At 43.1% G+C, this 13,523-nt stretch overlaps 1 protein-coding gene across 1 annotated transcript in view; it reads left to right on the top strand.

Annotated features, from left to right (window-relative positions):
* The first annotated feature begins 1,194 nt into the window (after positions 1 to 1,194).
* The window catches only part of ELL2 (elongation factor for RNA polymerase II 2), a 70,115-nt gene continuing 57,786 nt past the window's right edge, over positions 1,195 to 13,523 (top strand). Inside the window, exon 1 of the mRNA XM_055312791.1 lies at positions 1,195 to 1,469. Coding sequence (XP_055168766.1) covers positions 1,323 to 1,469 — 147 coding nt within the window. The 5' untranslated portion in view covers positions 1,195 to 1,322. The remainder of the gene's footprint in view (positions 1,470 to 13,523) is intronic.

Here is a 13,523-nt window from a genome sequence, read left to right as displayed (position 1 = left end):
TTTCGATCCTTCCAATGGTTTATTTCTCCCTGGTGTTTTGCATCACCTGGTTAATTCGTCCTCCCCGACAGGAAGCCTGTCTGGCCACGCAAGCACCGCCTGAAGGGGGCTCCCGACGAGGCTCGGGGCTTAGCCACGCCGGCCCGGCCCGCACGCCCTCGCCCGCTCCGCGGAGCCTCGGAGCTGGGCCTTCCCACATCCATGTCAAGTGAAGTGAGCAGAGCTCAAGCAGAAACCGAAGGACGACAGGTGTCGACGTTTCTCTGAATTTAGGTCAATCCCAGTTCTACTCTCAAATGGTCCTCGGAAAGGATCATACTCCACACATCCCATAAAAAGACCCAACTCTGGCCCTGGGGCGAGCCCCGGAGCAACCGGATTTGTCCCTCTGGGGTCAGAGCCGGGCACACAGTGGGAAAGACCTAGAAGTTCACATTTTCCATCGCGCCGTGCTTGGCACAGCAAAGACACGTACGCCTTGGGTGCTGTACCTCAGGGGCTCCCCGTGTTCCAGCGCAGCCCCCAAAGCCTAGGGGCGGCTCGCTAATTTCAAGGTTCGGGTGAAACGCCCAAGAAGGGCGTGCTCCCCGTTGTCACCGGCCCTCCAACACTAAATGGAGTTTGGAGAAGATGCTCTCCAGGGACTCCGCCTACCTCGCCCTGCCTCACACGCACACACCAAGCTCCACAAGCGTCCGCGACCGTCGGGGGACGAAGGGCTTACTTGGTCACACTCTGCGGGTGGGGGTGGGGTGCGGGGTGGGGGGGTCCTCCTCTCCAGGCGCCAGCGGGGCAGGAAGACTCCCCTACTCCCCCGGGTCTCCACTACTCTCCCCCCAGGGGGCGGGGCTCCGAGTCCAGGTTACCAGGCCAGGCCACCTGGGCACCCAATTAGCGGGGGAGCCCCCGGGCCAGCCTGGCCAATCGCGGCCCGCGAGCCCAGACGACCACGCGTGACGTCAGATGTGATTAAGTTGGCGCGTCACCTCGACGTCAGCCTCTCTCACCTCGGACGTCCCGTCCCGGGAGCGAAACTCCGGCGACTTTGGGCCCCGCCCCCGGGAGGGTGGAGGGCGGCCAATGAAGGCGGTCCCGAGGGGGAGCGCGGCCAATGGGACGGGCCCGAGGGCGGGGCCAGCGCCCGGGGGCGGGGCCGGCGGCGGCGGTGGCAGCCCGAGGTCTGGCTGCGCGCAGTATATGATAGTACGTCAGCAGCGGGATGGCCGTAGCTGTGGCGGCGGCTGCAGAAGCCCAGGCAGCCGCGGCCGCAGTGGAGGCTGAAGCCCGAGCGGCGTCGGCGCCGGCACCCCGGGGAGTTTAAGATGGCGGCGGGGGGGGCGGCGGGCCTGCGGGAGGAGCAGCGCTACGGGCTGTCGTGCGGGCGGCTGGGACAGGACAACATCACGGTGCTGCATGTGAAGCTCACCGAGACGGCGATCCGCGCGCTGGAGACCTACCAGGGCCGCAAGGTGAGCGGGCCGGCCGGGGCGCCCGCGCCTCCCGGGGCTCGGGGCCGCCGAGCCGTGGCTCCCGGCGCTCCCGGCGCTCCCGGCGGCGGCGGCGAGGCCGGCAGGGCAGGGCCGGGCAGGGCCGGGCAGGGTCGCTGACGCCGCCGTCCCGGGCCGGCCGGGCGCCGGGGCGTCGGGAGGCGGGCGGGCGGGCGGGCGGGCGGCCCCTGGCGGCAGGGCCGAGGCAGCCGCAGCCCTGGCCCGGCCGCGCCGCCGCTGCGGGACTTTCCGACGGCGCCCGCGGGTTTCCTGGCGCTGCGCGTCCCGGGGCGGGAGGGGAGCCCTCGAGAGCCGGCGGAGATGACTCCGCGCTCTGGGACGGAGGGGGGAGGGGGCGGGCGCTGCGCCGGCCGCGAGCTGCCCGGGGGCCCCGGCAGCCCCGTGCGCGGAGGCGGGACGCACCTTGCGCTCCAAGGACTTGGGGCCGCAGGTACAGCGCCGGGCGGGGGGCACGCCTTGTACCCGCAGAAACTCGGGGACCCCGGAGAGGGACCAGCACCGTGCCCCGGAGAACCACACACACACACCCCGCGCTCCCCCCGGGAGCGACACTAAGGTCCGCGGAGGCTCCTCGGACCCAGACACCGGCTGTGTCTAGGGCTCACGCCCGCCCGGCGCGAGGAATAAGGACGGGGGGGGGGAGGGGATGGGTCCGCGGCGTGCGGGGCAGAGCCCCGGGTCTCGGCTTCCCGTGCACCCCGCGCCCCGCGTGCACCCCGCGCTCGGGAGAGCCCCCGCGGACGCCTAACACGGCTCCAGGACGGCTGGGGCTCCGAGAGACGCACGCGTGCCGCCGCCGCCGCCGCCGCCGCCGCCGGAGGACAAACCGTAGAAACGCGTCTTCTCGTTGGGGGAGGAAAAAAAAAAACAACAAAAAAAAAAACATGGCATTTAACAAGCGGGGGAGGAGGGTAGGGAGAGACCCGAGAAGACACGCCACGACCCAGTGTGCCTGGGGGAGCCGCTTACGGACATGAAGCGTCTGGATGTATAAAGCGGAGGGATAGAGACCCGATGAGAGATCGGTAACGTTTACAACTGAGAGGAGGGACAGTCGGAGGGGAGGAAAAAAAAAACAAAAAACAAAACAAGACAAAACAAAAAACCAAAAACCACCCCACGGGCCACACTGACAGTCCAGTCCATACCGAGACAACATGCTTCAGTTAACTGAAACAGGCACAGAGGGACACCCAGACGCAGACTCACATAGTTATTCAGATAAAAAGTGGAGAACGGAATTAACATCTGTTGAGCTCCCACTAGTGCCAGGTACTTTAAATGCATAGAAGGAAGACGGCTTTGGAAGCAGAGCTGCCAGAGAGGTGTGAAACCTGGTGGTTTTCAGTGGGAGCTTGTGAAGCTGGGTGAAGGGAGACTCCTCTCGAGAGGCCCCCTGCGCGCAGAGGGAGGCACATGGACTCCTGAGGGTGTAAGGTGTACATACAAGAGGCGCGCAGAGGTGAACTTGCCCAGGAGGGCACTCAGAATTGAGTGGGCCCGTATGTTATCCACCAGAAAAGTGTAAGGTGGAAAACACTCAGACTTGGGGGGAGAGGGAGGCGTTCATGCACAGGGGCGGGGGGGGGGGGGAGTACCTTCCGACACACTGAGAAATCCAGGCAAGAAGCCTCATTTGGGACTGGGGAGTGCATGTGCACCCGGTAATAGGAACGCAAGGAAATAGAAATGCAAAACTGCGTATGTCAGTAACTGCTCCCAGACAGGTACACCTGCCGGGGAGAGATCAGGACCTGCATGGAGTGGAAGGCCCATATGGGGGAGGCCAGATAGGCAAGCAGAAGGAGAGACGCAGACAATGGAGAGAAACTCAGCCCTGCAAGATGGAGAGATAAGCTTGCCAGTTCCAAAGGGAGGGCGTGGGAAGAAATGACACTGGGAAGAAGGTAGGTCAGGGTTGTGAAGAGAAAAACACACAGGCTGAAGAGGAAGAAGCCAGCAGGAGAAGGCCAACTTTCAGTCAGAGACGGACAGACACGTGGAGGGTAGGGAGATTCATCTCTGGGGACAGTAGGTCACCAACCACCTTGAGAGGACAAAAGGCAAACTGTACAATTGATGACAGCAAAATTGACAGACGTTCTACTTGGCAGGGAAGAGGTCGGTGAGGAGACCCGTAATGGGAAGGGATGGTGCCCGTGGAAAGTGATGTGCCAGTGCTCAGTGATCCAGGCTGAGGCCCACAAAGGAGATAATTGTTTTTCTACCTTCGTATCTGCCTTCTACATTTTAGTGCGATATGCTTGGGATTAAGGTTAAAATACTTTGACTCCAAAAGTCCTCACGTTTATATGCCAATACCTTCCAAGAAACAGAAGATCAAAAATTCTCTCTCAACCCACCACTTAGTTCTTGATTCTTTTTCTTTTTACTTTTTATAGTCAAAGGTACTGAAGTCAGTGGGTTTTGGGGTTTGTTTTGTTGGTTTTTTTGTTTTGTTTTGTTTTGTTTTTTTTGGTCCTAACTACCTCTTTGCTGATTAATGTCATTACTATATTTTTCCATCTCTGTGCATGCAAATTAACGAGTCTGCGTATTGAAGCAGAGAAGAGAAAGGGAGAAGACTTTTCCAAGTCCTTCCACCTTTCTGAGGGCGGAGCCAGGTAGACAGAGTTAGTCCTGGCATTCCTTTTCTCCTGAAAAGCTAGTGGCAGAAGCAGTGACATAAAAAGAGAAAGAAGAAATAAACCGACTGGGCCTTTGCAATTGGACACTGCTTTGTTTCTGACTTAACCAGCTTCTGACCACAGACCTCACTGTCATTTCAGCTACAAAATACTTTTTTTAAGGGTCTTGGAAAAGCGGGAATTGGGGTGAGAATATTAATCCCAGGTGGTTGAGAAGTGGGAAGAGGCTGTAGGAAAATAAATGAGGGACCTTTCAGGGGCCTGCAGTGTTCATACTTACTCTGGTGTGTTCAGCTAAGTCTCCTACAGATGTGTTCTCCGTGACCTTCCTCCTGGCTCAGGCCAGACCAGGGCTCTCCCATCATGGAATTGCCAGCAGTAAGCATCTGGCTAAGCTTTTATCTTCCAATACGAAGATAACTTACTTGGTTTTTTTTATACCTTACGCTCTTATCAGAAGTAGGACCCAGGACTTGAAATTGTAGCAGCTGTTTAGAAATACGTTGGCAATATATTGGCCAAATGGGAAGAAGTTTCTGGTGGTCAAGCCTATTCCCTCTTGAGGAAAAATGGCTTTATTTTTTTTTATTTATTTTATTTTTTGGGCTTTAATATTCATAGAAAACTGTCCCTACCATTCCTGTGCTCAGATAGGAAGGTTAATGCTTGACAGGTGGCCTTCAACTGACTTTGGCCTGTGCAAAGTTATGACTGTTATTCCTCATATTTGGATGACTTTCTAAGAGCCAGAAATTTCAACAGTTTCCTAAATTATGCATCAAAGTTATTTTTACTCCGATTACTTTGCCCACTAGATTTACTCTTCTAAATTAATCCGCTTGACCTAAGATTTCAGGGAGGTAAATTTGGGGACTTTAGTAGACTACGATTTAAGCAGAATGCAAAAGTTCTTTAGATATAATTAATTTAACTGGTATATGAGGTTATTATGGTACATAGAAACAGAATCTTCAGTTGGAAACAATTCCTCACTGTTTCAAAAGACAATCAAATCTAATTGACCATCATCATTCAAGTTTTCTATTTTTAGAGAAACGAAAAATGCTATCTTGAAAATCTTTCAACACAGGGATTAGGGGTAGGGGAGAGAGGAGAAATTGTGAGTCCAAGAATGGGAGTTAGAATTGGAGTAAGTATCTCCTAAAAGTTGTTTTCCACCCCATATGAATGCGGAAACAGTTTCAAATTGATCGTATATTAAAAAGTGTTAAATGGAAAGTAAATTTAGGCATAATAATACAGATATCTAGTATATATTACAAAGCTACTTTTTTTTTTTGAACTGTAGACAGGTTATTTTAAATGAGAGGAAAGTTGCTAAATAAAGTTACAAATTACAACTTTATATTCATCTTAAATTGATGTTTGTGATTGCGTGGTCTGTATAAGCGCTGCATACTTTAAGTGAATATATATTACTATAATTACATATTTCTTCCAAATGTATCCTAAAACTGTATTTAAAATTAAAACTCTTGATTCTACAATATATTTTAGCTAATTCAGTAATGTGTAGCTGGCTTATTCTGACGTTTATAGTAAGAAAAAATATCAAACTGTTATCAAATTCTGTCGTTGCTGAGCCTGTCAAATTATTTTTTTTTAATATTTAGTCTGTTTCGAAGATGGTGGCTCAAATAATATCATCATGTTTACCTATTACATAAAAACCCTTGCATAGGTGTGTTTGGCAGGGACTTTACATTCCCCATGACTAAAATCAGAAAGCGGATGTGTTTAAGAAGGTGTCTGTTATATTCTCTTGGCAACTCTAATTATTAGCTTTAAATGAATTTTCCTTCTTTGATAAGTGTCTTCTAGGAAAATGACAGTGTTTTGAAATTTTGTACAAATACACTTACATTTAATTTTGCATGAAAAACTCCCAGTATTGCCCGATATTATTTCCAATCAAAGCCTAAACCTCCAAGTTACTGCCCTTCACAATAGCTCCGTTTGTATGTTACTTGATCTTTTAAAATCACTGATTCCACAAGTCATGAGGCAGGTGATTTCCTCTTAACTGGTCTTTCTACCAGGTGAACTTTTTAGCATTTGATTTTATATTTATGGTTTAAGGCATAGAAAAGACTCCTACCTTAAACTTTTTTCTCATCTCCCATTTTTCTGCCTGTCCTCAATTTTGAGTGTGTATGTGTTCAATAATCTGCATTATAAATATAGAAGACCCTGTTCTTAAGGCATTACTTGAGGATCCAGACCTGCCAGCACAGAATTGCCACTGCCATAGGACATGTTTATTAACCAAAACAAAGAGGTTTGCATCATCACATTGTTTTTCTTGCACTTTTTGATTGTTACCAGGTTTAAGTTTAAAACATTAATCTTACTGACTTCTACCTTAGACCCATCTTCAGGCTGAACTTGATTTTACATGCTTTTCATTGAGTAAAGTCAAATTTGTACCTCGTGTTGCAGTTAAGTGTTTGAAATTTTTATTCAAATGATCAGGTGCTCAGTGCAAAGAAGAGTGCTCCTCCCAGAGAAAAGCAGTAGCCAGATTGCCTAAAAAGATAGACAGGGAACTTTGGCACCCGAATTGGAAGGAGAAAGAAAGAACATATGTGAAGGATTGGAACATGTTCAAGAAAAGAGTTTAAAAGGAAAGGGGCGTAGAATTCTTGGAATGATTTACAGGAAAGCTTATGGAAGACAATCACCAGATCCAGCCTTTCCATTTGCTCCATTTGCACTTGTAAAAAAAAAAAAAATCATGAAGGCAGTGCTCATAGTGCTTACTAGGTAAGTTGTGATAAAGCCAACAGAGGAAAATTAGAATTTCAGCTGAACCAATCCTGGGTCATTTTTAACAATTTTCAGTGACCACAGAGAGGCTCAGGAGCCTGGCACCAGAGTCCAGGTCAGGTATTTGCCCACTGGGCCAAATGTATTTGGAGTATTTGAAAAGATGTCCCTGAAATGTGATGATCTGGGCATTTGTACATTTAAGATCAGCTAAGTTTTAGAATAAAGAAAACGATGTGTATATAACCCCACATTTGACTGTCTTGCATATCTCAGTTCCATACTACATTTTCCATGACTTAAGGCAAAAATGTAGAAAAGCAGGTCTGGAGTAGAATACGGTAATTAATGGCCATATTTCCAGAGCCAAATTGAAACTGGAAAAAAAAAAAAAAAGACATAACTCAGCTCAAATTTACCAAGGAAAGTTGCTTTCTTTTCTTTTGCTCCCACCCTCTCTTTCTTCCTACCTATCTATAATTTCTGTCATGGCATTATAGCCTTTGAGAGCCCTGTTAAATATTTAGGAAAAACGAGTTTAAGAGCCTTCACTAATACTTTGCCAACAAAAGCCAAATCTAGCATTTCCGTGGCTGGCAGTTTAATATAGGCTATAAGAAGAGAGAATCTTATAATTAATTAGGCTGCCTGCTCCTTAAAATTCATGAGTCAAATTAGCACCCGGAATTGAACTCTATAGTCAGAGCATTTGGCTGCTGGTTTTATAGTAACTAGTTAGACAAATGGTATAAATGTCCTTTCTTATTGGGGATCCTATATATTATTGGTCTAAAAAGCATCCTCACGTCTTAAAGGATATTTGCAAGATTTTAGCAGGCAAGGACTAGGTGGGGGACTACAATTCCAGCAGAGGGAAGGACAGCGTTAGAAAAGTTACAGCAGGAAAAAAAAGACAAGTTACAGCAGGGTCTGAGGAATTCCAAGGAATACCATATTCTACTTAACCTGAAGTTAATATAGGAGAAAAATATAGTTGAATTTAAGAGAGGAAAGGGAAATTACAGAAGGTTAAATTTTATTCTGTCAACACTGGGAAGACACTGAATAGAAATATAAAGAGATTTGAGCTGTGTTTTAGGATTATCCTGGCCTCAGTGTTGCATGATAAATAGAACATGAATCTGGAAGGAAGTAGACAAGTTAGGATGAAGTATGTGCTCCAGGCCAGAGTAAACTAGGATGCTTATGGAAGACATTAGAGATGAATACAGTCTATAGACTTTAACAGGTTTTAAAGGAATAAGATTGAATTGAGATTTCTAGCCCTCAGGACTACAGGTATTCTTGGTAGAAAAAGGGGAAATCAGAAGTAGTTGGGAGAGTGAGGTGGGCACAGAGAAGATGAGTACCATTTTAGTAAATGTTTAATCTTTTGTTTGGTGACCAAGAGACTTAGATTTGATTAGGTGTTTTATATTTAAGAAGTGTATTCAGGAGTCTGACACTAGACTAGAACAGTGCTAAATTTTTCACATATCCTATAAACTTTGACATTTGAATGGAAATTTGGGGGGATTGGTGATATTTGGGAGGAAACTGAAATTATTAAGTGGGAGAAATTTTTGGTTTTGAGCAGAGTTTTTTTTGTTTATATTTTCAAAGATTTTATTTAATAACCTCTATAAATTGCAATTAACACCATCATCAAGCACAGATAATGTGAAAATATAATTTGATTATAACATGAAGATCAGACCTGTGTTTTCTGTCCCTAGTGACTAGAAACATTAACACTGTATAAAGTACCTGAATTTACATTTCCAACATCATTTTGAAATTATTTTGGAGGCCTTGAAGGAGGCAATGTCTTCACTTCCCCTTTTCTTCCATTTCTGTTTTGGTGTTTCGATTCTCTTTTTTGTTGTTAGTTTCATTGGGAAAAATTAAACAAAAAAAAATGTGACTTCATAAAGCTTTGGTTATACATATACATTTTAATGGACTAGGTATGGTTGCAGGGTCCTTGGAGATAATCTTGTCTAGAAGAATTTCCACTTATTCAAAGGTGAAGCCAGGCTTAAATTTACTGATAAGATTCACTGAGATGTTTAAGGATCTAGATATGCTTACCTAGAAACTTAAGTGTTGGCATGTTTAAAAATAACTTTTACTTCGTATCATTGCTTTTGATTTCCATTATCAGAAATCATGATGCCTCAGAACCAGAAAACATATACATGTAGTAGAAACTCAATTGAGTATCTTAAGATTTTTTTTTTAAGATTAAGAGGTAAGAGTCAGAATTATAACTGCCAAATATTCATTTATTCATTTAGCAAACACTTAGTAATTTTCTGGCATGTGCCAGGCATAGAACTATGCACTAGAGATAAAAAGCTGAGTAAGTCCTGGATGGTCCCTGCCATCAAGAAAGTGCTTGTACTTTAATACAAACAGGCAGATCTGTGAATAAATAATTGCAGTAAAGTCTTCGTTCAAGGGTACACCTAAAGAGAGAAGGATTATGTTTTAAGGATGTGTTTGAAAAGCAGTGTCTACTTCTTTACCTCCCATCCTCTGCTCAATTCACTCTAGGTTGTCTCTGTCACACCTCTTGAGATTGTACCTGACTAGGTCCCTTCATTGGTCCTCTCTCTGTTCCTCCCTACCTGACCTCAGCAGCATTCCAATCTGTTAACCACTGCTTCCTGTTACGGAAACAGTTGACTGATTTTCTTCCTGCGTCTCTGCCCATTTTTCAAGTCTCCTCTGCTGACCATCCTCATTTTTTGACTGGTCTTTGAATGTTGGAGATCCCAGCTCCCTTCTCTAGCTATTCATTCTCTCCAGGTGAACTCATTTAGTTTTATGGATTTAAATGTCATCTATATGTTAATGACTTCCAAATATTGATCTCCAGCTCTGACCTTCCTCTAGCTCCTGGCACTTTTTTTCCAACACTTCATCTTATCAAAGTTTAACAGGCATCTCAGTCTTAACAAATCCAAACACAGTTCTTGATTTCACTCCTCAAACCTTATATCTTCAGAAGTGTTCCCCATCTCACTAATTGGCAGCACCTGTCACCAGTTGCGTAGTAATTGGCTAGTAATTCTTGATTTGTCTCCTCATTTCTTACTGATCTATCAACAAGTCCTGTGAATCTCCAAATATCCAAAATCTAACCCCATCCTTCACAAATATTTCAGTCCCAGCCACCATTCTCTCTCAAGGACTTCCATAGACTTGCAGCTAGCCTCCAAACTTCCATTCTTAACCCCATAGTGTGTGCTCTACACAGCAGCCAGTGATCTTTTTAAAACATTAGGTATGATCATGCAGGTTCCTGGTTTCGAACCTTCTTATGGCTCCATTTGTAATAAATAAATAAATAAATAAATAAATAAATAAATAAATAAATAAATAAATAAATTATTTTTTCGTGAGAGACACGGGTGGGGGGGGGGAGGCGGGGGGAGAAGCAGGCTCCATGCAGGGAGCCTGATGTGGGATCGGATCCTGAGACTGCGAATCACGCCCTGAGCCAGGGGCAGGTGCTCAACCACTGAGCCACCCAGGCGTCCCTGTAAAAAGGTTTTAGATGGTTTATTTTATGAATTTCTTTACTTTAAAAATAAATCTTCCATTCCAAGTTCCTTTTACTGTTTCTCCTTGTGTTCTAGAGATCATGATCCCAAGAAAAATCTTTATTTGCATTTATAGTCAGATTTGACATGTGAGCTTTTTATATAGTCACAAAGCCTACATTAAGCTTTCTCAGAAAAGAAAAAAAAAGGTGGGATATTAGGCTTCAAGTATTGTTGTTTTAACAAGCCTGGGTCACAGCAACTAATATATATATATATATATATATATATATATATATATATATATTTTTTTTTTTTTTTTTTGCCTCATCAGATAGCTACAGTTTTTCTCAAAACAAGGATTATATTAAGTAAATCAGATTTTAACCTTTTCTCACTACTGTTTTCGGAATCCTTTTATATTTCATTCTTTTCTGCGTACTCTATGACTCAAGAGACTAGGAGTCTTTTCTATGCTATAATGACTAGAAAGACATTATTCTTTATTGCACATTCACTTTAATCTGGTTCTTCCAAATTTGTAGAGACGTTTCTCATATGTGAGGCAGGATTGACTAATGAAGCAAAGTACTAGATTTTGTGAAGCCTAGTGATTCTTTTTTGGCATTTAATAAAATATTGGGGCAAAGAAGGAGATACTGTTTAAGGTAGCTTTGATTATCATTTATCAATAACTTTTACATGCATGCTATCATTCTAAACATTACTTTAGAATGTAGCTAGCTTTTGACTAGGGCTAAATATATTTGATTTCTCTAGGAGCAAGTGTCTGATTTCCTGCACTATTTCCTGCTTTTGCTCCAGTTTATTTTCTGCCTCTTCTCTCCCTACCTAGATAGGTTTTAATTACACTGGTTAAAATATAATTATTAAGTGGTCTTTGGTTTCTCTATCAGGTTAAGTCTTTAAAAACAATAAAATGACTTTCTAAATTAGAAAAAAAAACACAACCACAAGTTCTTAAAATCTTTTAAGAAAGAAATGATTTTTATACAAATTGTATCCCAAGGAAACTAATAAATACTTTTTATTATTTGTGTAAGTGACAACAAATTCAAGTACTTGATAGTATCCTTAAACTGTAGTGCAAACCAAAAAAAGCTGTTAGTGCTTATCAGTTCTTATGAATTCTTAGTTTTCTAACTTTCAGATGTTTCACATTTTCTATAACCATTGTTAAAGAGTGGCAGGAGAGGCTAGCTTTGTAAAGTGGTGGTTAAGACCACGTTTCTTAAAAAAAAAAAAAAAAAACACCACATTTCTTAAATTGAGACTGGGTTTGAGTCCCAGGCTACTTACTAGCTGTATAACCTTTGGTAATTCCTGGGGCTTAGCAGAGAATTGAAATCACAAAGGTGATCTCAGAATTCCTGGAGGTGATAGTAAGAAGGATTATAGTGCCTGACGTGTTTTAAGCATTCAGTAAATAGTAACTAAGTAGTAAGAAGCAATTCCACTTAAAGCAGTCACTTGAACCATTACCATTTCTAGAAAGTTTTCTGGGTTTTGGCAAAGTTCCAAAATTATATTTGACTTTGGAAATTTTTTGCACTATCTTGATCATGATTTAAAATGCAACTTAGGCGTTCAGATAAATACTACTTAATAAATGCCTATTGATTGATTAAATAATTGAAGTTAACTTTGAGTTGAGTCAGAGTTCCATGATGGGCTAAGAAGAAAAACTAAAGATGTATCAAGTATGTACCTAATCTGAGGGGATGAAGTTAGATCTCTATAATGTGTTTCTTAAGAGACTCTCTTCTAGGCCCAGAATGCTATTTGTTATGTTTGTATATTCATATAACCAGTGGTGCTTGGTAAAGAAAAAGTAAATCATATATTTGTCTACATAGATGAGTAATATGTAAATATTCAAGAGATAGTTATAAACAACTTTCATAGAATAAGTAACTTTCTTTATTCAACCCCAGAAAACCGTAACTCTGCTCCTTCTCTTCCACTATCATGTCAGAAATTATTATTACTCAGCAAAATTGAGATTACTTAGTAGCATTACTTAGTAAATTACTTTTATAGTCCTGATACATTGTGAGGAATAGTTTCTGGAAATAAATGGACATAGATTTATTTGGTCATAGAGCAATTTTTGTTGCAGTAGAATTGGCTTGTAATGGCAAATGTGAAAAGTGTAATGACACTTTTGAGCATTTTAGTATTGCCCACACTTCTATGCTTAAGAATGTCTTATATTTCCTAAGAGATCAGAGAGTTAATTCAAGGAACTCTAATAACAGTGAAACAACTAAGAGTTGAACAGAACCTTTTGACTACAAAACACCTTTATCAGGTTGTTGAAGCATTTGTCAAAAGGAGTTTCCCTAGTCAGTTTCATTCAGTCTGTGCTGTGTTTCTTGCTGGATGAAGATACTAGATCACTATCTTACTTAGAGCTCAACTACTATTCAGTTAAACTCTAGAATTACTTGATCTTCAAAGGAGCTATTTGGTGCAATATTTAATTAAAGCTAAAAATCAAAATTTGAAGCCCTTGTTGAAACTCATTTGTAATAGGAATGTACTTAGTAAGTCAAACATTTATTTTAAAATACGGGTCCTTATCACCTGTAATTACATTATCTTTTAGAATTGAATTAAATATATATATATATGATCAGTTGAGGTCATGTTTAGACTAAAGAACATTTAGACAAAGAGCTAACATGCATGAAACATTTGCTCATATTGGTATTGACTTTCAGAATTCCTGGTAGCTATCCCATTAACACAGTGGTCAGATGCATAATAAGTGGTATAGAGTTCTAGCTGTCTCTTGTGCATTTTTAAAGCATTCTAGAACTAGTAACATCTTCTTGTCTAAAATTGGGATTAAAATCAATGAAGCATTGGACTTTCATGTATTTTTCTCTTCTGGGTTGTCAGATAATCTTAAAGGAGTTTTTTAGTAACAGTGATCTTAGTATGTATGTCCTATTTGGCTAAGCATGCATAACTATTCCATAGAGAGGGTTTTATTACTTTTTAAATGA

Source organism: Nyctereutes procyonoides, unplaced genomic scaffold (assembly GCF_905146905.1).
Source record: "Nyctereutes procyonoides isolate TBG_1078 unplaced genomic scaffold, NYPRO_anot_genome, whole genome shotgun sequence".
NCBI classification, from domain to species: Eukaryota; Metazoa; Chordata; class Mammalia; order Carnivora; family Canidae; genus Nyctereutes; species Nyctereutes procyonoides.
The sequence above is the reverse complement of the archived record's forward strand: the minus strand, read 5'-3'. Positions and strand labels throughout refer to the sequence as shown.